Below are 24,936 nucleotides of genomic sequence, written 5' to 3'. Positions count from 1 at the left end.
GTGCAGAGAAGTCAAATGAGATAAGGACTTGCTGAAAAGTATACATCAGACGTGAGTAGTCAGATTGCAATGTGAAGTGTGGGTGGCAAGAGAGGGAGTTGAGATAGAAAAGGTGGACTACTGTTTCAAGATTGGAAGTGAAAGCAGAGAAAAAGAAGGCATTGGTATGAGGAGGAGAGGGTGGAGGGAGTGCCTGTCTCTCAATGGAGTACGTTGGAGCAGGATGCTAGGCTAAAGGGAAGGAAGCACTAGACAGCAAGAGGTCAGAGAGAGTAATGAACAGGTGGATGTCCTGGAACAGTCAAGAGGAGAAGGGTCCTGAGCACAGGTGGAGGCCTGGCCTTGAACAGGAGGATGATGGAGCTTCTGAGACCCAGGGAAGGGGGGCAGCACCTATAGTCTATAAGTGGAGGGGTTTCATGCCTGAGAGTCTCTGTTGTTCGGGGGGAAGAAATCTGGACTGATTAGGAACTTGGAGAATGAGAAGGAACAGAATGACCACCATGGGGAGTGGGCAAAGTGGCCCATGGAGCTGCCCAGAAGAGCAGTTCTTTGATGTTGTTTTTCTTTTCCTGTAGCCTAGGTGCAAGAGAATTTGCTCCAGCAGAAAAACAATAGCGTGAGAGTTCATACTAATCCTCTTTTTCCTTTCACTCTTCTCCAAAAGGCAAGTGTCTTGTGAAATCTTAAGCTTTTCCTTGCCATATATTCAGCAAGTTCCAGGGCTTGGATGGAAGGTCTACAATTGCCCAGAAATAACATTACTACTTAGGCTTCCAAAAAAACTCCCTGGGTCTTTTGCTCGTCTGCCTCCTTAGGGGACTGTCAGGCGACACCTATTGGAATATTGGCTGCATGGGTACCAGACCTTCCAAAGGCTGTCTTTCTGGTCAGCATGATTGGATCTGCCTGGGTGAGAAAGTGGCATAAGCAGGTATGTCTCAGTTATAGGAGCTGTGTCTCTGCAGCAGGCAGAGAAAGTATTTCCAGGTTAAAGAGTAGAAACTAAGTTTTTGTACTCAATCTCCCAAAATAGCAAAGATGTGGAAAACAATGGTCCTGAGGCAAATCCATGGCATCCCTGTGACTAAGAGGGCCGGTCTCTATCAGCCTCCCCTCCATTGGCCATAGCCGTTGGCTGAGAGTCAGTCTGCCAAATGAGAACCTCGCAGGCAAGTGCCTATTTCTGGACTGACCTTCCTCTTTCTCACTCACTGTGACCAACTCAGTTTATCTCGGAATATACTGGTGGGCAAGTCTCCCAGTCAACCCATTAATGTAGCCTCCTCCTATGTTAGACCTGGGCCAGGGGAAAGGCAACAGGAGGAGCCCAGGGGAGAGTTTCAGGACCCACCCAGTAAGTCCTTCTGAGGAAGAACATTGAGAAACACCTATTGAGGGTCCCACCCTAGTGGACCCTCTCTCCACTGTCTGGATCTGTGCCCCTCACACCTGCCACAGACACTGTTAGTGCCCCTGACCCCACTCCACTCCAACATCTGCCTAGCCTCTGCTTCCTCACCCCTCATTTCTGGATTCACTGCACCTTCCCCAGTCACTCCAAGCTCAGCTGCATCCTGTGCCCAGGCACCTCAGACTTTTGACAACCAGGACTTCCATAGAGCCCAAGGCCTGGCTGTGGTGTGCCCACCCCCACTTCCTGAGACCAGGCCTGGACTCTTCTTGGCAGTTATTGCCTGCCCAGCCCTGCTCACAGCCTCACTGCTAGAACTTCCTCATGTGGGCTGATTTTTCAATGCTTCCTACTTGCCTGACACTGGCTGCTAGGCCCAGAAGTGGTGGAAATGACTAGCTGAAGTCCTGTTGCTGTGGGTCCAATCACCTGCCTGAGTCACAGTGAGGGCTGCTGAGTTCCCAATGATGTCATCTCCCCCCTACCCCTGACCCCCACCCCAACTACGAGTTCCTTGAGACAGAGAGCGTGTTTGAGCCACAGTTGTCTCACCAGCATCTGACCTAAAGCCTGGCACAGAGAGCATCTGTGGGTGGACACATGGAAAGATGGACAGATGGAGAGATACATGGATGGATGCACTGACTGACTGCTGGAGTCTGCCAGATGACACCAGCCCAACTTCATCCTACTGAGGGTCCTTGATAGTCTAGTCCTCACTACCTGTGGGGATTTCAAAAGATGAGTCTAGTTGGCTTCAGAATTTCTAAATAAGAGGGGCTTAGGAGTGACAATCAGGTTGGAAATGTTGACAAGGGGATTTGTCTCAAGGTTGCATTTCCATAGCAAGCACCTTTCTGTGTGGTAGAGATGAAGATGTACCACCACCCCCTTTGAGGAAGGACAACTGCACAGCTGCAGGAGGTGCAGTCAGCAGATAGGCTCCAATGTCAGCTCCTTCAGGATCCACCTCAGCTGCAGAGCTGCCATGCCCAAAATTGTGCCCTAACCAATGCAGTCTTTATCCAGTGCCTGAGTGAGGTGGAGTGTCAAGGCTCAGCCATTTCAACTTTATACAAGACAATTCAGCAGGCAATACTGACTACTGAGCTCCCTGCTGGGGCTGAGACTTTATCAGGCCTGCAATACAGCTTGATTTCTTCCTCTGCCCAATCTGGCTTCTCTCTTCTTTTCACAGGTATTGATTCCTAACAGATATCTTGAGCCTAAAACTCTAACCCAGAGTCTGTTCTGAAGAACCCAAACTGCCACATTTTTTAACTCATATCAATATATAAATAGCAATATTTTCTAAAATGCTTGTATTCAAATTTTTCATACATTTGAGAAAAATTGTCCTTATCAAAGTATACCAACGGGCGGCCAGGGGGTGTCAGTAGAGATTATGGAAGGGCTAAATCCCCCACCAGTCCCACCTTTTCACTGACACTGACCTCTCTGGTTTAGAAGTCCTGTGGGTACAGATGAATTTAGCAAGGGCTATGTCAGTGACAGGGAGCTGGTTGCCCTAGATGAATCCAGGGAAAGATAGTGAGCTGCAGTTTCTTTCTGGATATCAGACACCTCCCTAATCAGACAGCCAGAAACAGTAGGAAGATCACCCAAGCTCTCCCTCAGAAGGGGCTTCCAGTGTCTTAGGGAGCCCAGGATTGAGAGTTAAAGGATAAGAGTGCTCCCTCTCCAGTGACATAGCTGCCAGCTTGGGCCAGGCTACTTAGAAGTTCTAGGGAAAGTGTGAGTCAGGCTAGGAAGGATGTTGGCAGTGGACAAACAGGGAAGCTGAGCTTCACAGGGCAAGCTGGTTTCCCAGTTCCTTTAGATCATTCTCTGTCTGGCAGTGAGCCAATGGAAAGTTCTCTGGGCCCAGCCAATGAGGACAGGCAAGGAGCTGAGTTGTATTCCAGACTCCTAAAATTAAATATAAATGGCCTTGACTATGTAGGTAAGTAGAGAAGCGGAGACTAACAGAGAGCAATGGTCTGGACGGGTGGAGTGGCTAAAGTGGCCAGAAATTGAGGGTTGTGGTAACGGAAAGGAAGGAGCTATGCAGGGAAGGAGCCCCTGAAATCTGCATGTGGGCCCCCTTGGGTCTCTGGCCAAATACTAAGCAGAAGCTGCACAGAGCAAGATACCACATGCTTGCCAAGAAGACTTAGCTATTGGGGTCCATCAGCTAAATGAAGATTCTGAAAGTTGCAAACTGCTGGGACATAATGATGTTCCAACTAGTCAGAATAAACTGACCTCACTGAACACACCGGGTATTCAGTTAAGAGCTCTGAAGGGCTGTATGTTAGATGTAGAATCTACTCTAGCCTTAGAATAAGGGCTATTCTAGTCCCATGATAATAAAACCTGTAACCAAGCCCCAAATGGATCAAGCTGATCTGCCAATAAACAAACTGTCTAAAAGAACAAAACACAACTCTCTTCAAAGAAAAGAAAACAAAATCCAGACTCTCTATAACATGATATCCACAAAGTTCAGCAAGCTATAAAAATTACTAGACACAGGGAGAAACAGGAAAATATGACCCATCAGCAGGAACAGCATCAGCAACAACGACAAAAACAAAAACCCAGTTCAAAGGAACAGATCCAGAGAGGACACAGGTGTTGAAATTAGCAGTCAAGGACTTCAAAACAGCTCTTATCAATATATAGTTATGTGCCACTTAATGACATTTTGATCAAAAACAGACCACATATACGACAGTGGTTGGAGCAACAGGCTATACTATATAGCCTAGGTGTGTAGTAGGCTCTATACCACCTAGGTTTTTGCAGGTATACTCTATGTTTGCAAAACAACAAAATTCCTAGCATTACATTCTCAGAACATATCCTATTGTTAAGTGACCTATGACTGTATTCAAAATTAAATGAAAAAATGGACATTGAGAATCTCAGTAGAGAAATGAAAAGTATATATATAAAAAGAACTAAATGGAAATTCTAGAAGTAAAACTTACAATATTTGAAATGAAATTTTACTGGATGGGCTTAACAGCAAATTCAACACTCCAAAAAAAAAAAAAAAAATCAGTTAACTTGAAGATAGGTCAATAGAAACTATCCAAACTGAAGCACAGAGAGAAAAAGAACTGAAAAATTAAACATAGCCTCAGTAATCTATGAAATAACATTAAGCAGTCTAATATACATACATGCAGAGTCTCAGAGGAAAAGAGTAAAATTGGTACAAAAATTTTTGAAGAAATAATGGCCAAAATTTTCTAAATTTGATGAAAACTATAAGCCCACACACCCCAGTAGAAGCTCAATAAAACCTAAGCAGTAGGAACATTAAAAGAAACAAACAAAAACCATCTTAATATGTCTATCATAGTCAAATTGCTGAAAACAAAATAAAGCAGCCAGAGAAAAAAGGCACATTATATAAAGGGGACAGATGATAAGAATAATCACTGACTTCTTATGGGATACAATAGACATCAAAAGACAATAGAAAGATGTATTTAAAGAAAAAACTTGTCAACTTAGAATTTTTTTCTCAGGAAAAATATCCTTAAAAATGAAGATGAAATAAAGACAGTTCCAGATAAACAAAAGCTGATGGAATTCATCACCAGCAGATTTACACTTCAAGAAATGTTAATGTTTCAAGCTGAAGAGAAATGACATCAGTTGAAAATATGGATGGACTATGGAGTTCTGGAATGAAGGACTCTAGAAATGTTAAATACTTTTTTATTGTTTCTTAAGTTCATTAAAAGAAAAAAAGATGACTAATTAAAGCAAAAATATCAATGTATTTGTGGTTTCATATAAAATTTGGAAAAGTAAAAAAAAAAAAAAAAATTAACAACAGTAGCACAAAGAACGGGAGGGAGATAAATGGAAATATACCATAGTAAAGCTTGTGTATGTTTAATGTTGTAACGTTAATTCAAAGTAGACTGTGGTAAGTTAAAACATTAGCAAACTAAATTGAATAGTGTATATGCAAGATTATATGCCATGACTAAGTTGGGTTTAACCCAAGAAATATGAGGTTGTTTTATCATTTAGAGTAGAATAATTCACCATGTCCACAGATTAAAGGAGAAAAAACAAATAATCGTAATGTTTTTCCTATTCTAGAACTGTCGTCGTCCATCTTGACAAGCTGTGAAACTGTTTTAACACCAAGCCACTTAGATATGCATAAGGTTGTGAGCTGTGTAGTGGATGAGAACGTTTAGTATATGAGAATGATTAGTGTATGAGAACGATTCGAGAATGATTCCCAAGTTTCTAGCTCACCTGGGTGCATGATAAGGTCTTTACTGACGAGACACAGGAAAATTCTGGAGGAGAGAGAAGACTGCAGGTGTAAGAGATAACTTCTATTTTGGACAGCTTTCAGCAGTCTCTTCCAGAGTTGAGTTGATCTTAGGGGATGGATGAAGGGCACCATATAGAAGTGCTGTGACTTTCAGACTGAATAGAGTGAGTGAGTGGAAAGAGTTTTTGCAGGCAAAGAATTTGCCTCAGCAATCTGTTGTATAGTGTCATATATGAAAGAGCAGGACTGATTCTCATGCAATGATGGCATTTCTACATTGGTACTGACAAGGAAGTACTAGCCAACTTGAAAAAGAGAAAAAAGAGTGAAAAAATTTTCAGGACTAGTCAGTAGGTTTTATTCCACCATATTTGGGATCTTGAATCCTATCACTGCCAAGATGTATATGAAGAGTTGTATCTGAATACAGACAGAAAACAGCATTCTCTGAAAAGCAAGAGTTTAACGAAGTGTGGGCAGGATTATGGCACCCAACCAAAAGATGGTGCAGCACAGGGACTAGCAACAGTCGGGAGAGCTGTAGGGCAAGGGGAGGAAGCAATTATTGGATCTCCAAGAAACGTGTAGCCGCCAAGAGAGACGACACCCTACAGAAATGCTGGCATTTGGTAGAGAAGGCTACCACTGCCAAGCCAGGGCCCAGAAGGACTGAGGGATAAATACCCTGGTCCACCCTCTCCTCCAGTCTTTTACTCCTGCCAATCTCTCTCACTGGCTGAACCCAACTAGAAGCCAGAGGGCAAGGGAACCCAAATGTGTTACCCACAAAGGTCAGCTTGTTGTGGCAGAAAGCAGTGTGGAAAAGACAGGAGAGGGGGCCTGCAGGGGCAAAGGGAAAACACTCAGCACAGGAACTTTCCTCTTAGGAGAAAGGATATGGTGGGGAAAGGGATCGAATCATAAACTCAACTGAAATAACTAGAAAGTTCTAGTCAAGGAAAAAAGGTAAAAGGAAACCAGATTTATTTTGTGAATGTATTGGTTTAAACTGAAATAAAATTTTTAAAAAGTAATTTAAGCCTGAAAAAAAAAAAACAAACAAACCTGGCAGCCGACTGTGGAAACATTGTACACTCCCCTTTGAAAACAAGAAAGGGTGAGATAGCTATATGGAATGTGTGGAGCAGCAAGACCCAAATCTAAAGCCAAGAACCTGCGATTTAACAATCTCTAAACACATGTATTCTGCAATTTCTAGTTGTAAGTGAAACTCTTCTCATGAAGATTTTTAGTTCTGAGGAAGGAGCCTAGTTTGAATCAGAAGATTTTAAATGCATGTGTGTATAAATATGGAGGGGGGGGGTAGGGTGGGATGATTTCCCTTCCATTTCAGTTAACTGGAGTTTGTTTCTGGACAGTTTAAAGCTTTTACTAATTATAGGGCACTGATTATAGGGCACCCATGCCTCTAATTTCTTAGTATTGAGGACTATAAGGCTTATGGAATGTGAAATGCTCTTAATAGCCAAGCTGTATAGCTAGAAAAAGCTGATAGTTTTGCATTTCAAGTTTATCTTTTTAAATACAAGCAAGAGGAAGGAAACTTCCAAAATATTCTTGGAACACTTATGGGTCCCAGGGCACATGCTATAAACCTCTCAACCCCAGAAGGGAAGGGAAGACAAACTATTGTTTGCCTTACAACTGGCTGACTACGGATCATTGGGAGTGGGAAAGAGGGTGAGACATCAAGGTGTGGCTAACAAAAATTCCTAGGAGATGAATGATTTGGGAACTGGCCAGCTTTAAGGAACTCTTCTGCCCTCAGGTGAAGTGAGTGAGAATTTTATCCGTGGGTGGGGACGGTTTAAAGGATCCTCACTCTATCCCAGGGGGTAAGGGTTGTTGTTTGCAGAGAAGCCACAGTGGGGAAGGGTGCTCAATTAAAAGTGTTATTAATAATAACATTTCAAGGAGAAAAGAGAATTACTTTTTTATATTTTTACTCAAAATATTCAGAATTTCTATTCTTTAATGATTAAAAAAAGTGATAGAAATATCAGAAATGGGAAAGTCATTGTATAAAATTGGAGAATATAAATTAGGTTGCATTAATATAATCCTAACAATTCCTTCCATAGTTTGGAACATTTTGGGTGATTTTGAGGGTAGCTACTGAACACTTACCATGTACCATATACTTTATATTCATTGTATCAGTTAGTGCTTACAACCACCTCCTAGGCAGGTATTTTACAGATAAGGAAATTGAGGCAGAGAGGTTAAATGACTCACTCATAAACCTATAGCTGGTGAGTGACTGCGAATTCATACCTAGTCTTACAACCTAATGCTCTTTCCACTATACAATTTTGCATCTCTGTCCTCATGGAAGAGTTTTGTTATTATAGTATTTTTTACATTTTGTAAGTGACTTTTGCTCTGCAGTTACCATGGAATAGTATGTTAGAAACACAGACATGGTGTATTCATTTACAAAAACAATCAGAATGTTTGTACTGAAACAGCAGTGGAATTTGCAGAAAAATGCTAAGGAACTGCAACTTGGCATATTGCTGTCATCTGCTTTTTATTTTCTTTTTTAGATTTGCTTCTTATTAATATTATTTTTTTTACACTCTAAGATGTTGCAGAGCAGTTGGGGGAGGGGGAGTGGGGAAGGGGGAATGAAATAGGGTGGGAGGAGGAGGAAGGACATGGTTGAGGCCCTTGGCACCCCCCCCCCCATTCCTACAGGATGGCTCAGTCTGGTTGTTGCTGGGCTGGGTGCAGATGTCGGGGGTGGGGGTGGCTGAAGCCCTTAGCCCCCCACTGCCCCAGCTCGGGAGTCCAGGATGCTTCCTGCAGAGGCTCGGTGGTCATCACTGGGCTGGTTGCAGGTGTCAGGGGGCATGGCTGAGGCCCTCAGCCCTCCCTGGCTTGGGAGCCCAGGGGGTTTCCAGTCCTTCTAGGCTTTATAGGTGTTCTTTGGTGATATGAGACCTTTACTAGTTTATATCAAACTTTGTATCTGGTCTGGGGGTATTTTGTTTTATCTTTCAGTTCTGTGTTGGATTATTCACTGTTTCTACCACTTAAACTCTGCATGGAAACTAATTTGTTGTCCTTTGCTCACTTTTAAAATGGGGGAACTTCCTATGGGGACCAGCACTTGAGCCCTGTAGTTGAGCTAAATTGCTGCTTTGCTGCTGATTCCCTGGGGAAGGATTTTGTGCAGCTCAGGTTTTTTTTTTTTTTTTTTAAAGATGACTGGTAAGGGGATTTTAACCCTTGGCTTGGTGTTGTCAGCACCATGCTCAGCCAGTGAGCTAACCAGTCATCCCTATATAGGATCTGAACCCGTGGCCTTGGTGTTATCAGCACCGCACTGTCCTAAGTGAGCCACAGGCTGGCGCTGCAGCTCAGGTTTTAACCACTTACTTCATATGTACTTCTGGGTCTTGTGAGTTCCAGTATACCTGGGTTTTGTGGAAACTCTGGTCTGGGTCTGAGACCTTTCAGTAAACTGCACCCCCTGCAGATCTGTATTCCTGACCAGTCTTCACTGAGTGGTCCTGTGCTGACTGGGGGGCAGATCAGCTGTCCATGCTGTGCCCCAGTGTTCCCCTGGTGGGCCCATCTCCCCCACAACACAAACTCCAAACACTTCCCATGGGATGGGCCATGCACAGTCCCTTGTGATGACTCGCCAGCCTCTCAGTGGCTCCTTTTTTCAGTTGTCTGTGGCCCATCATTCCTATGTGGACCCATGGAAACCCTGTTAGTGGTTTTGCTGGCCTGAGGGCCACCAAGGCCCTCTTCTCCCCTGCTGCCTCCAAGCAAGGTCATCTGAAGGGCACAGCTGTGGCTTTTGCCAGTTCTTGCTCCATGCACTCACTAGCTCCAGCCTTGAAGCAGCTGGGATTCAAAATGGTGGGAGTGATCCTTTCTTTCTCTCATCGTGGCTTCTCCTGCCTTCATGAACTCCGTAGGTCTCTCCTCTTCTTCCCCTAAGCTCTAGCAGCCCCAGCTTGGCATTCATTGCTTTTTAATAGTTGTAAATTGGTTGATTTGTGGGAAAGAGTGACACTGGGGACCATCTATTCCGTCATCTTGACTGGAAGCCCTCTCCTGCTTTTATTTGGAAAAAATGCTGGATTTTTTCCCCCAAGAGTGGTAAGGCATTTCTTGAAAAGATCTGGGTGGTTCTTAAATGTCCTGAGTATGTCAAATCACCCACAAGGCTTTTATAAATAAAAATACCTAGTACTCATCCCAGTTTTGTGGGATAAAAGGCCACTGGGCAGGGACCAGATATCTTTATGCCTATGGAGCTCCTCAGATGATCCTACTGCATACCACTGGCTTAGGGCAAGGAAAATCAAACTTGGATCGTTCATTGTCAAAATCACTGGGAGAGAATTTAAAAACTTCAGATTCCTAAGCTTCTCTTTAGCCCTTAACTGATCAGAAATTCTAGGGGTCAGTCTGGGGAACCTCTGTTGAAAAAGTTACCCGGATAGTTTCAATCACTGGCCAGGTATGGGACCCTGGTTTGGGGGTTAGCTGGAATAATCCCTGGGCTTGCAGTGGTTTGTAGGTTGCAAAGCAATCTGCATCACCCAGGAAGAGATGACATTTTCAGTTTGGGCTTTATTAACTTATACCCTGATTCTTCAAGAACCCTAGCAATACTGTGAAGAGTGTGAGTTCCGAGAAATCATCCAACTTAAGAATTAAATAAGCATAATGCTTGACAAATCTTTTCTACTTTTTCACAATTAGTTATTTATATTTCAGAGAAGGCTCCTCTCCCTCCCAATATTCTTTCTCTGATAGCAACTTTTATTTACTGAATTATTGGGAAAATGAATAGAAGAAAGGGATCTATAGATATACAAGGGTCAGTGATAAAATTGGAGTCAGGTTAGCAAATTAGCAATGGATATTCAAAGCTCTTTAAGAATCCCTTTCAACATTAATCTTTAACTGCTTGGTTATTTCCAAAAGAGGCAAATCTTTTGTGTGCGGGCTTTATAGGAATCCAATCTCCTACAAGGAGAATCAGCCCAACCCGCTGGAATAAGAATGCCAGAGGATCCGGGAAGACTTATCGCAGTTGGAAAGGGAGTTTTCAAAATGGGAGACCAGAAGGAAAAAGAAGACAAAGGATCTATCAAGGAACCATGTGGCAAACAGAGTAGCAATGGGATCAAGGTGGGCAAAAAAAGGAGTAAGTAGCTCTTAAAGAGATGAGGCTAGATTTATACAATATACCTGGACTCTGTGAAAAACTTCCAGAACTACAGTTTTAGGATGCTTCAAAGTCAACATTTCCCCCTTGCATTTATTTTTCTGCATTAGGAGGGGATAGAAAAGATTTCCTTTCTGCTATAAGGGGCTCCTCCATTTTTCTCCTAAGGGATGCTTTTTGTGTGTGTCTTTTTGAGATTATGCTAACATGTCTAATGCCATGGAGGATCTCTGGATCTCCAGGACCCCAGCACTGACATTTCCTCAAGAAACTGTCCATTTACTCTGATGACCTAGAATCTGTCTTAAACTAACAGTGTGGATACATACAACGTGCTTGTAAGTGAAGTATATCTGACAATACAAGAGAGGTAGGAGGGTGCTCATAACACAGTATAAATTAGAATAATACTGAAATTATACAATGAGGCAATTGAGGGTTGAAGTTTGGTGGATGTCAGAGTAGGGAGATCAGTCTTACAGTATACTGAATACTGTGTCTTATACCAGAGGGAGGAAAAATCAAAAAATTAGCCCAGGCTGACGACATGCATTCTGGCACATCGCGGGGGAAGGCAGATGATGTAGGCAGGTCAAAGTGTTCCATTAGACCATTATACTGCACTGTCAAGTGTAATATGCACAGCTCAGACTCTAACCACTGTAGCACTACTGAGCTAAGCAGATTCACAAAGCTCACCCATACACCAGGACTTAAATTGCCCTTAATCTAGGTAACTATATTTCTTTGGCTAAATGTCTTTATAAAGAAAAGCTCTGAAGGTGTAAGGCATCAGAGTTAGTACTTTGATTACAGTCTGTTAAGAATTTTGAAGATAGCATTTAGTATGATGTTACATTAGTGGCTAACAGTTAAAGCTTATGAATAAAAGACTTTACAGTAAATTTGGTCAACTGTGAAGTTTCTAACTTGGGGCATTTGCATTATCTATTTTGCCAACGTCCCTAAGTAAGCACATGTGTGCACACACACACACAAAAATCAAAAAAACAAAAGAGGTTACTGGTATTAACTTTTACACCCCTCCTGGCAGTCTTCTTAACCGCAACATCTTATATATGAGCAGAAAACTTAACAATACTGTGACTGATAAGACAAACATCATTCTATCAGTTAAGCTGAAACATTTATTGAATAAGTTCTACATGCCAGGTACCTCAAAAAATAAGCCCTGCCCTCTAGGAGAGCTCACAAATGGAACAGAGAAAACAATGTAAATACATATTTCAATATCATGGAGTAGGTTAGGCCCTGTTTTCATACAGGTTAAGGCAAAAGAATCCTGATCATTTCAGATTTCCTCAAATAAGACATTCTAAAATAAGCAATACTTTCAACTGCCTGTACCATGCTATGGTAGAGGTTGCTATGGCACAGGCTCTAGAATTCAGCTTTAAGGACCAGAAATACCTTCTCAGTCTACCAAGAGTTGAGCAGTCTCTGTGAGAGGCACATTCTCTAAAAACTCACGGTTAATTTATTTACAAATGAGAATGCCAATATACCATTATAATGAGAATTACAAAATAAAACTAAGCTAGTTGGAGGACTTTGACTACTTAGCTACACAGGACATATACTTGCAGCTGGCAAAGTCATCGGAGAAAGACTAAGTCAGAAACTGGTAAGCAAGGAAATATGTAACAAGTACACCAAAAACATAATAAAAAAGACCTGGACAATTTCTAGGGCTATGGCAGTAGTAAGTAGTTGTTCCCTACTCACAAGACAAAAATTCTATCTCAAGCTAAAAATCCAGAATGAACAAACCCTGACCCTTTACTGGAGAAAAGACACATTTTTATATTTTTATTTTTCTAGATTCAAGAACCTTCATCTGTTACTTTAAAACAGAAACTTTACGTTGGTTAAAAAAACACTTAGGCTCACTGCAGAAACGTAGAAAATATGGAAGAAAAAGGGGCAAAATGCTAGATCACCCACAACTCCAGCACATAAGTGCTAACTTAATATTTTGGTATTATTCCTGCCAGTTCAGACCGTTTTCTATGTATGCACATATTTTGTATCACGTCTTACATATTTCTAGTGTCAAGTGGTACATTCCTGACAAATTCCCCAAATGCCAGGAATGCACTCTGCTTGGACCCTGTTGGTTTCTCATGAAGTCTGGCTACATAGACCAGCGGTTCTCAAACTTTAGTTTCCATCACAATCATTCGGAGAGGGCCGGCCCGTGGCTCACTTGGGAGAGTGTGGTGCTAATAACACCAAGGCCACGAGTTCGGATCCCTATATAGGGATGGCCAGTTAGCTCACTCAGAAGAGTGTGGTGCTGACAACACCAAGTCAAGGGTTAAGATCCCCTTACCATCATCTTTTAAAGAAAAAAATTAAAAAATCATCATTTGGAGGACTTGTTAAAACAGGTTGCTGGGAACCCTGCACCACCATCACCTCTGAATTTCTGAATCAGTAGATCGGAGGAAAGGTCTGCAATTTGTATTTCTTATTACTTCCCTGACTCTGTCTGGGAATTGCACTTTGATAATCATAGAAAACTGAAAAGCAAAGAGACTGGTTGTTTAAACACTGGTGTGGTTTGTAGTTTCAAAAAAGACTTAGAGATACCATACGAGTATTTTTTCTCTCATTTCATTTAGAAAAGATATGTAATAGGTTAGTTTACTTAAAGTACAAAATATATACTTAATAGGAATTGGGTGTGCTTTGGTTAGGAAAACTTTCTCAGAGTTTTTGTTGACAGCCACTCTACAGCCTATAGTGAATTCTGAGCATGCAAATGGTCTCAGTTGGCCCCCAACTACCTCCCCAGCCTCATCTTTCTTTAGCCATCTTATCCTTTAGCACCCCAAAATTTCCTCACTGCTCCCCACACTTCCCAGCTTTGTACAAGGTCTTCCAGATGCCTGGATGCTTCACTATCCCAGTGTTCCTCCAATCATACTTAAAACCACAACTCAAAAGTCCTACGTTTGTATGAGCTCTTCCCCAAAACAATAAACAGTAAATAAGTCCTCTGTGCTTTTAGTACTTTGTTCTTATCTGTCATTATATATTAAAATTACCTGTTTACCTACCTATATTAAATCATAATCCTTAAGGAAAGGAAGTGTGTTATAGTCAGGACTGGGTTACTAAAGCTAAGAAGCTTAGTTTGGTGAGTGATACAGATAATTGCAATATAAAACAGTGACTAAACCATAATAGGCACTCAAAATTTGTTGAATGGATGAATGCTGGGCTTTTGAAATAAGTCAATAAAGACATTTTAGTACATGTCACAGGACCTCTCTAAATAGTTCAGAAATATTTATATTTTTACAGTAAAAGGCAGTGCAGTCGTTACTCAGTGTCTGTGGGAGATTGGTCCCAGGAACCCCCGTGGATACCAAACTATAGGGAGGCTCAAGTCCCTGAAATAAAATACTACTATGGTGTGTATTTGCATATGATCTATATTCATTCTCCTATATACTTTAAATCAACTCCAGATTACTTATAATATGTAATATAATGTAAATGTAAATAATTGTTAAACTATATTGTTTAGAAAATGACAAGAAAAAAAGATCTGTACATATTCAGTACAGATGCACCCATCCTTTTTTTTCCCCTGGAATATTTTCCATCTGCAGTTGGTTGAATCCATGGCTGCAGAACCCACAGAGGGCTGAATGCATATTGTAGTGAACAAGAGTGTAGGCTCTGGAGCTAGACTTCCTGAGCTCACGTCTTGGCTCTGCCACGAGCAGTGTAATGTGAGGCAAGTTATTAATGTTCATATGCCTCCACACTTATAAGAAATGGGTAATACAGGGGCCCTCCTCAACAGACAGCTATTGTAAGGCATAAATGAGTTATTACATATAAAATGCTTAGAGAAGTGCCTGGCACATAGTAAGTACTCAATAAATGTTAGCTGGTGTTATTTTTACAATATAAAAGTTGCAAAACTGGTTTTCCTCTCAAGAAATCAACAACCAAGTTGGGAGAACCAACAGGAACCTGTGAAAGATGTAACAGAAAGCAGGAAGTTGGGTATTAAATGTCAAACTAAATACTAGTGAAATAAATATACAATCTCCCTTGATGACTATTTTAATAAATCTACACTCATCTGTATGTTTAGGTTTCGGTGTGTTTGTTTAAAAAAACAAAACCAAAGAAAACAGCTATAATACTAAGTTGCATCATAAAAAATAAAGGAATTCTGCCTCCAAAGCATCTTTGGATGACACCTAATTCAGTTAAAAATCTGTAAGATTCTTAAGACAAATATTTTGAAGGGAGTAACTAGGAATGTTTGCATAATTTAATGAATTCAAAAAAAGCTTGATTGCCTCACTTCTCCTTGTAAAAATCATAGATATTACAGATATTGTCTGAGATGCAAAAAAAATAACTATAGACTTATTCCTCTGAGTTTAGGCCCACAGTAAAGATATTAAACTCATAGTTACTACTTTGTGTTTTTCTAAGTAAATGTATTTTAAGACATCAACTTGCAAAGGAGAATGTCAAACTTAATGTTACTCAAATTTTTTTTAATAAAGAAAGAAAAATCAAAGGAATTATTTAACAATTGTGCATAACTACAATCAACTGACAAAGATGATCTGTTTAGGAATCTTAAGGGTAGTAAAGATGTATGATAACAGGGTACCACCATAAAAAAGGACAAATACATCCTATCACTAGAAAATGTTCCAAGACAAAAATATGAATTCAAGAAGAAAATATTTCATATATCTTTTATCACAGAGACCATTAATTTAATTAACTCATTTCTGAATCAAGCTTTGTGGCATACATCCTTTTTGCTAGTTTCTCATGCAAGACGTTAGAAAGTTTTTCTCAAAACAGAGCAAGTTAGTCCTAATGGTTTCAAGTCAGCAGTGGGAGTCAGCCCAGAGGGGTATATTTAGAAGGCCATTTACACTTATCTGCACCCCAGCCTGACACTCTCTCCTTTTTCCCCCCATCCAAAAAGGCTCAGTTAATCTCTATTACTAATAAACAATCCCTTATACTTATTCAATAGACATAAATTACTATAAGTGTACCTATAAATAGGATATCATTCAATGTAGAGAGGAGAGCAGTTGGAGCCTAATGACACCCTGGCAATCTCTTGGTACTATTTTTAGAAAACAGAAAAATCACCTCGTTTCAGTTAATACATAAATAATACTTTAACAAAAAGTGCTCATCTTGCCTGTATGCTTCCCCTAAAATGCTGTGTGAGGGACTCAGAATTAAATAAAATTAGGATATAAGAATTAATGAATACACCTAAAAAAGACAAGAAGCCTAAGTAAGGACTGCTTCCTGTAATTCTAATTACGTTGTCTCATGGGTAATTTTCAGAACATAAAAATACAATAAATACTACAATGGAAATATAGGGATTCATTTATTACTTTTTGGTTTACAAACAAAGGCACCTAATAATGCTTGTATTCTTATAAAAGATTATCAATTTACATTTAAAAGAACAAAAAAAAAAACCACACACACACACAAAACAAAAAATCCCAAACCAGTTCCTACAGACAAACACACAAAAAAGGGAGAAATGAGATTTTTCCTCCCTGCTTCCAAGCTTTATTACAAAGATTCAAATAATGTTTATTTTATGCCATCCTTAAGTCAAAGAAGGTATTGCCATGCTTCTCTGTGTTGAGTGTTAGGACATATTAATGCTGCCAAGTCAAATTTAAATAGTCACAATGACATCACAATATACAAATACATATGCCAGAGTTAAGAGCGAATAGGGGGAAAAACCCACATTTTACAATACAGCTTTATCAAATGAGTTAAATGAAATATTAAATTTATCAATTGACCATCCTGTTAAATAATGCATTTGTGTAGAAAATATTATCAACCAGAACTAAAAACCACGTCTAGCAAATGACACAAACAGAAATGATTTCCAAAATCTTTAAGTTTGACTTAAGATCAAAGTCTAGTTGGTTTGGGGATTAACAACCTATATTCTCTTTATACTAATCTTGGAACTTCAAATTCCAGAACAACGTACTTAGTTAATTTACTCATTAGCTTTCTTTCGATAACAGAATTCTAAACAAAAACACAACATTAATGCAGTGGCCTCAGCATCCTCCCAAGTTAGCATTTCTTTAAGTTAGATTGCAAGAACAATAAAACAGCTCAGAAGTCTTATAATCCCTCTGCACATCACAGGCCTGCCCAAGTTGTCCCGACTCTTTTGTGAGACATAAAGACATTTTTTTGATTCTATGTATATCTGGCAGAAGTATAAAAATCATACAAATGTTGACATGTTTTCAACTCATTATGGAAATATATTTGGAGAGATGGAGTACTCAGTGCATACTACATGGGCCACTTTAAATCAAAGGCATCATCATTTATTCCATTTTCAGACACTGTCATGGTCTCTCACACCTTGTACAAAGGTATGGTCCTAGACCAGAGACTTCAGTATCATTCCAAAGAATATATAGCTATATACATATGTATTTCTTTTAAAATAATGTTTAAAAGTTTTACTACAGAAAATCTGGCTTCAACATGGAAGCATCTTTCCTTTTCAAGATTATACACCTGCATGGAAGAAGGTGATTTCCTTTACATTTAGTTTTTTCATAATAGCAAAATAAACTTCTCATACTGCATTTAAATTGACAAAGAAAATTAAAATGTAAAGTTCCATGTAACTTTTTTTTACTGTGAACTGACTTCTTTAAACATATTCAAGGTACACTGTTGATGATTTAAATATAGTACAACTTGATTAGCTTAATTAGAACAGTGTTATGCTGAACAATGTTAAACCAAATGTACTTTAAAACGTGAGTTAACTACTAGTAAGATTTAAAGGGAATTATAATGTACCATTAAAATATACACCACTTTTCTTGCTATTACTTGTTTCTATAATGCATTTCTTTCTAAAGCTAAAACCACATGCAGAAAAAAAAAAATGGTATCTTCAAACTCATTCAACAGTTTGCTCCTTTATGTGGTATGTAAATATAGTCCTTTACTTAAATTTTATACATATTATCTTGTGCATTACTTTATTTTTCTTGAAGAAATTCAGCTTTGAAGATCAAAATTAGTATGCATTTACACACAAAGACATTTTCTGAATGTTATTACTACCTACAAATACATTCTTCCGTAATAATGCACTTTCAGTTTTCATTGTAAAGAACGTATACACCTTTTTAAAAAGTTGTATAAATGAAATTTATAAAGGAAGGAGTGCACAAGTATGGTAAATCCCTCCCCACTCCCACCTCCAACGAAGTCTCAAGAAATCCTCCTGCTTCAAAACATGAACACAATTTCACAGGATTGATTTTTATTTGATCATAACAACATGGGCAAGAACAATGTATTCCCACTCTTTTTGACACTAACAGTTTTACTGAATTTGTTTAAACTTTCCTTCAAAAAACATAGTATACGCTGATATGGATTCTCAAACCCACTTAGATCCAATTCGGTCTTTAGAAATAATACATAGCCTTCCGATTAAGAAAGCAACTGATTGCTTATAGAAAAATGATATGCATCAGATGTTTAATCAGAAAAAGAAAAACGAGATCATGTTTTTCATGTTTGATACCACTCAATAACTTACAGGATGATGTGAAAATAGTGTGGCCATGATTTCAACAAAACTAAAACCACTTCAACTGTTAAAAAAAAAAAAAATCAAACACTGTAAGAATCAAACATCTACCAATGTAGCTAGTATTCCTGTCCAAATAAATGCTTTCCATTGCACTGAATATTAGAATTAGAAATTCACTATATGTTAAGGCATATTTTAATTAATATGTTCCAGAATTGCACAGTTATACTGGTCAGTGTTCCTATTTCCCCACTCCTGCCCTTATCCCACACCCGCTTCTTCCAGGGATCTAAATGTTAAGTCATAGTTTTGGTGGCTACTATAGATTTCAGCTGGCATACCACAGTGTGTTCACTAGGTTTTATGAGCATAAACATTAAAATGTTACATAAAACGTACTATAATTTACTCCACACTCTGATCTAAGATGGTTTAACGTCTTGACAAAAGGTGAGATGACATAAGTACATTTTATATTTTGTGCATTTAGACCACCATATGCATAGATGTTCTAATGCTAAATTCTTGGTCTTCAGTATCTCATAGTGCTGGATGCTCGGAAGTATGACAGAAATTTGTAACACAGACTAACCACAAAGTACCAGATGTTTCTTGCCATTTGTGATCTTGCAATAAAAATGCGCCAGATCAGGATCACAAGAATAGTATTGAAACCATAACGTATGTTCCGCAACCTGGAAAGCAAATCAAAAGATGTATTAGACTGGTGACTAATTAATGCTCAGTTTTTAATCTAATCAAATTTCAAATCCATATTAATTTGAACCTTAATTAAAACTAAATTCGAAGTCTTTAAGTTAGAAAGTTAGCAAAATCCAAACAAACCTGACTGCGTATATTCTGGACAGTAGTACATCAAATAATGCATTAACAATGAATACAGCAATCAATCAAAAAGTATATTTGGGATGCAATTTATTCATTAAACAAATATTGGACATCCTCTGTGTGCCTAGTACTATGCTAGCTGTCAAGTACATGAGGGGTCTTCAAAAAGTTCATGGAAAGATTAGTATTATCATTTCATTCTATTTTTTCATGAACTTTTTGAAGTACCCTCATTTTATAGATAAAACAGGTATGTCCCTTGAACTCCTGGAGTTTCCTATATAATCTACAAAGGTTTTTTCTTATGTACATCATAGTACAGACAAAACACAGTAAACATTTCTTGACATCTTTAGTTGCTTACAAGTTGTCAGACAAGAAAACTCACTTCTTCAGTTATAGCTGACAGTCACATGATCAAAAGCCAAATGCACAAATCCTCATCCAAGAATAAAACATGGCATTAGCTCTATAAAGGAGGACCTTCCTTTCTCAAACAGTAACATAACATGCTACCTTGCTCATGGTTCAAAACATTTTTGATGTTTTTTGATGGTGTTTAAAAGGCATACATACAAACCTTCAGATACATAATAATATTAAATAAATTCCATTAACTTCAGCAGGCAGTGTAAGATAGGACTGCAATATAGCAACAACAATGTACAGAAAAAGAGCTTTGAATAAGGAGTCAAAAGATCAATATCCTAGTTTGCTTTGCTTCTTTACACAATATGACCTAGGCAAATGCAACTTCCCTAAGCCCCAATTTTCTCATCTATACAACTGGCTACCCTGAAAAGAGTTGGGAGGCATGAGAGGGATAATAATGTAAAAGTCTTAAAAACTATTATAAAAATCATATAAAAAACTACAAATAAAACAGATTATTATTAAAATTATATCTGAATATAATTATATCTGCATATCTGAATGATGGATTACCACTGATTTTTCTTCCTCTATTTTCTGAGGTTCTAACAATCAGCATGTATCACCTTTATAAAGAGACTAAAATTATAACTATTTTATAAACAAATAAAAAAATTCGACACTGAATAAATATATTGTTGTATCTCTTCTCTTCCAAAGATTATTTGAGTAGAAAAAAAAAAAAAATTAAATAAATAACTTCCAGTTTAGAACATATTTTTACTTTCTTCTAATATCTTTACTTTTTCAGTAGCAATATAAGAGAAGATAATAAGTGATTTTTAAAACTTAATTCCACCTGAACTTCATGCTAAGAAATATAAGTTGATGAAGATAGGAAGTTTTGAAAATCTTAGGCTAAATCAATACTATCATAGTTCCAGATCAAATGTAAGCACTTTTTCTAAATATAAATATATTAGCAATATTTCTTATTCAATATACCAGTTTACAAAAAAAATTGTGTAATATTTTATAAGAAAGACACGATGCAATCAAATCCATGTAAAACTCACTTGTTCAGATGTTTCCTAGCTGCAGGAAGGCCAGACATTTCTTCATTCAATACATATTTCTTAGTTCCCATGCAGTAGTTTTCTATATATTCTGCCCAATGTAACTGTCGTACATCAATATTGAAGGTCTACATTAACAAAAAAAAAACTACTGGTTACTTTCCTGAGTAGTTTTTTTTCACAACTAGACAGAAATTTCAAATGACATATCACAAAATGTTCAAATATAGTATTAACTTTTAAAATCTCCTTGCTAGACACACAAAAAAACTCGTATTCCTATTTCATACCTTCCATTAAACACAGAAACATTTCAGAAAATAACCTAGGAACTCATGGCAGCATTTAAGGAGGAATATGTTAAATGGAAGAAAAAAGAAGCCTGTAACATTTTTTAAAAAGACAAAAATCCTGTTTTCCAGATAGATGTATGTATTCCTCACTACTTTATGCTTGTATTGATACATTCATTTCCAGTTCCCTTCCATCTGCGGTCTCTCCTCTCTTCTTGTACATCCTATATATACTACACAGATTAATTTTCCTACAGAATACTTTTGACATCAAGAGAAAGAATGTGTTATGAAAGCTGGCTTAGGAGTTTAGATAAGTTACTTGACCATTTGATGGGGAAAAAAGGGTAGGTAAATCCAGAAAAAAAAAAGCCTTACAGAAATGCTACTCTGGCAACATAAGAGGGTCACACACTGCTCAGTGCTCCTCAGCACACAATCAGATAATTTGGGGGGAATGAAAAAGAGATTATTCACTGTATTCCATCACTTATCCAAAAATAGTAAGTTCTAGGGAAAAAAATGCTACTATAAATAAATTGTTAAAATATAAAAACACAGTAAAACTACACTAAAATGGAGACCTGACTTGAGTTAACATAGGAGAGATATATCTGTGGAATTGGAGTCCCGTAGGAAGAGTGAAAAAGAATGGGACAGAAACAGTATCTGAGAAGACAATACCTGAAAAATTTCCAAAAATGATGAGACACCAAGCTATGTATTCAAAACACATGCACCACACACATACATATATCTAGGCATATAAGAAGAAATCAGAAAAAGGCCATATAGATTACCTCCAAAAGAACAATTAGACCGACAGCTGACCTTTCAAGAGAAGCAAAAGAAACCAGAAGACTATGTGAAGATGAAAGTAACTACTAACATTAAAAAGAAACTTACTAACATAAAAGTCTATGCCAGTGTAAATACCCTGAAAAATAAAGGTGAAATAAAGATGTTTCCAGAAGAATAAAACCTGAGACAATCTGACATCAGCAGAAAACCCACACTAGAGGAAGTATACTAAAAGGTATTCTTTAGGGAGAGGGACAATGATTCCAGATTGAAGTCTGGAGATAAGGAAGACATGAAGAGCAATAAAAAGGGCAATTATGCTGGTAAATCTATGTGACTATTTACTGCACAGAATGCAATAAAAATAATGGCTTGTGAAGATTAACATTTATACAGAATTAATATACGTAACAACAATAACAGATAGATGTTGGCCCTTCCTTATCTGAGAAAAGGTGGAACAATTTATATTAGACCTTGCTAAATTAAGAAAGTGTACTGTGATCTCCAGAGCAACCTACTAAAACAGTTGAAAAAGAACGTATTTCTATGCAACTAATATAGATGAGAAAACAAGAAATTGTAAAAATTAACCTTAAAAAAAGGGGGGGGAGAGAACTTAATACCAAGAGTTAGATTTAAATCCAAAATTATCAGAAATTACAGTATTGATTAAGTCCTCCAATTAAGGGTCAAAAATTGTCAGACTGAGAAAAAAAAAACAAAACCACAACTATATGCTTCTTACAAGAGAACTACCTAAAAAATAAAGATACAGAATAGTTGAAATAAGGATGGAGAAACACACACCATACATTTCTACAAAAAATGTATGAGAATGACCATTTGCCAAGGGCCTCACCAGAGTATGTTGTCAAAGTCTGCATTTTTGCAAATCTCATAACTAGTAAATAATAATATCTCAGTTTAGTTTTAGTTTTAGTCTGCATTTCCATTATTTTGAGTAAGACTGAGGATCTTTTTGAATTGTTAAGAATCATTCTTTATAAAACCTATCTTTCTACAGTACCACTGACTTTTTTTACTACTTGTATTTCTACCTCAACATTTTACATAGTAGGAAATGCATACTAAAATCATACTGAGGTACCACTACATACCAACAAAGTGGCTAAAATTAAAAATTAAAGTTAAATGCCAAGTGTCATGGAGGATGTGTATTAACAGAAACTCTCACATACTGCCAACTGGAATGTAAATTACTACAACCACTTTGGAAAACTACTTGCCATTATTTACTAAACCAAACATATGAATATCGTAAGACATAGTTATTCTATTTCTAGGTACATACTCTACACAAATGTGTGTATATGGACGCGAAGAATGTTCATAGAAGAATTATTCCTAATTGCCAAAAACTGGAAATATCTCAAATGTCTATCAACAGAAAAATGAAAAAGCCATTGTATGATACCATCTGTGTAAAGACAAAATAGGGAGAAACTAATATTTAATGTTAGAATTCAAGAGAGTTGCTACCTTTGGGAAGGAAGAGATGGTAGTAATTGGGAAAGGGTGTGAAAGGGACTTCTGTGGTATTATGGATTGAATTGTGTACCCCAAAAGTTTAATGTGTTGGAGGCTTGGTCCCCACTGTGAAAGTGTTAAGAGGGTGGGAAAGTCCTATTATAGTAATTGAAAGGTGGGCCTTTTGAAGAGGTGATTAAATTGTAAGACCATGCCATTGTGAACAGATTAATAATGGTAGTTAGGGGTGTGGTTCTGAGGGCTTTAAAAGGAGAGCAAGTGAAAGTCTCTCTCGGCTCCTCCATTCTCACCACGTGACACCCTGCATTGCTGTAGAATCACCTCACCAGATGTGTTCCCTGGACTGTGGACTTCCCAGCCTCCATAACTGTAAGCAATAAGTTTCATTTTCTTTACAAATCATCCAGTTCCAGGTATTTTGTTATAAGCAACAGAAATGGACTAATACAGGTAAGAAAATGAAGAGAAACGAAGCTGGCACTGTGAGAATGGAAAACAAAACTGTAACCAGGAACCAGCCCCACAGTCTATTTAAGGCCTACATTCACCAGTTATGCTAAAAACCTAATCAGATATTTTAAAGGGGCTCTAGAGCTTATTAATGCCACCCAGCTAGTTAGTGCTAATAACCACTAGGCTATTGGTAGAAGCAAAGGCAAATCCTCACTAGAAAACCGCAATGTCAATCTATGCCTCAAAAACTTCCCACAGAAATCCCCAAGGAATATAAATTTACAGTCAAATAAATAACTCACAAAAAAAGAAATAAGATGCCACATTTGAGACCTAGCTTAAACAACAGACAGCAGAATTAGTTGCTGCAAATCCTTTAGAAGTTTGAATTACTAGAAACAGATTTTAAAATAATTGTTTAAACGTTTCAAGAAAAAAATTCTAAGACTGTTTAAGAAATGTCTATAAGATTTTTAAAATAAATTGAACTTTCTAAAAGTGAAAATATATTAACTGAAACCCAAAATTCAATGGGATGATTTAGACATAGACTGTCATAAATTCTTAAAATGTCTATATTTTAGCCCAGAAACAAAGAGATAAAAAATATGCAACTAAAAGACCTTGAGGGTAGAATGATCTACCATATACTAGGAATTTTGGAAGAAGATAAGGGAATGTTGAAGAGGCAATATTTGAAGAAACAATGTCTAAGTGTTTTCCTTAACTGCTGAAAGACACCAAACTTCAAATTCAGGAAGCCCAACCCAAGCAATATAAGTTTTTAAAAATTACACCTAGACATATTTGTAGTGAAACTACAGACACCAAACACAATAAAAAAAAATCAGAAAAAGAGACAGGAATACACCCATATAAAGTAATCACCTATAAAGGAAGAACAAATTACTGACTTTTCAATGACAACAACGTAAGACAGAATATAAAAATAAAGTTATCTTTAATGTGTTGAAATCACATTACTAAAACAAGAGTGAAATAA

At 37.9% G+C, this 24,936-nt stretch overlaps 1 protein-coding gene across 7 annotated transcripts in view; it reads right to left on the bottom strand.

Moving 5' to 3' along the window:
- FAR1 (fatty acyl-CoA reductase 1) overlaps positions 1-24,936 on the bottom strand; it is a 105,029-nt gene that overhangs the window by 14,430 nt on the left and 65,663 nt on the right. For 4 of the 7 annotated variants that reach the window (XM_063094362.1, XM_063094363.1, XM_063094364.1 and 1 more), the window contains 2 exons: positions 20,875-21,002; positions 19,170-19,272 (listed from right to left, as the gene is read on the bottom strand). In XM_063094362.1, the coding sequence (XP_062950432.1) occupies positions 19,170-19,272; positions 20,875-21,002 (231 nt within the window). Of the gene's footprint in view, positions 1-16,355; positions 19,273-20,874; positions 21,003-24,936 lie in introns of those variants that run through there. The other 3 variants (XM_063094365.1, XM_063094366.1, XM_063094368.1) reach the window with 1 other exon arrangement.

Source organism: Cynocephalus volans, chromosome 4, assembly GCF_027409185.1.
Source record: "Cynocephalus volans isolate mCynVol1 chromosome 4, mCynVol1.pri, whole genome shotgun sequence".
Classification (NCBI taxonomy): Eukaryota; Metazoa; Chordata; class Mammalia; order Dermoptera; family Cynocephalidae; genus Cynocephalus; species Cynocephalus volans.
Note: the sequence above shows the minus strand (reverse complement) of the source record. Positions and strands in the feature narration are given on the sequence as shown.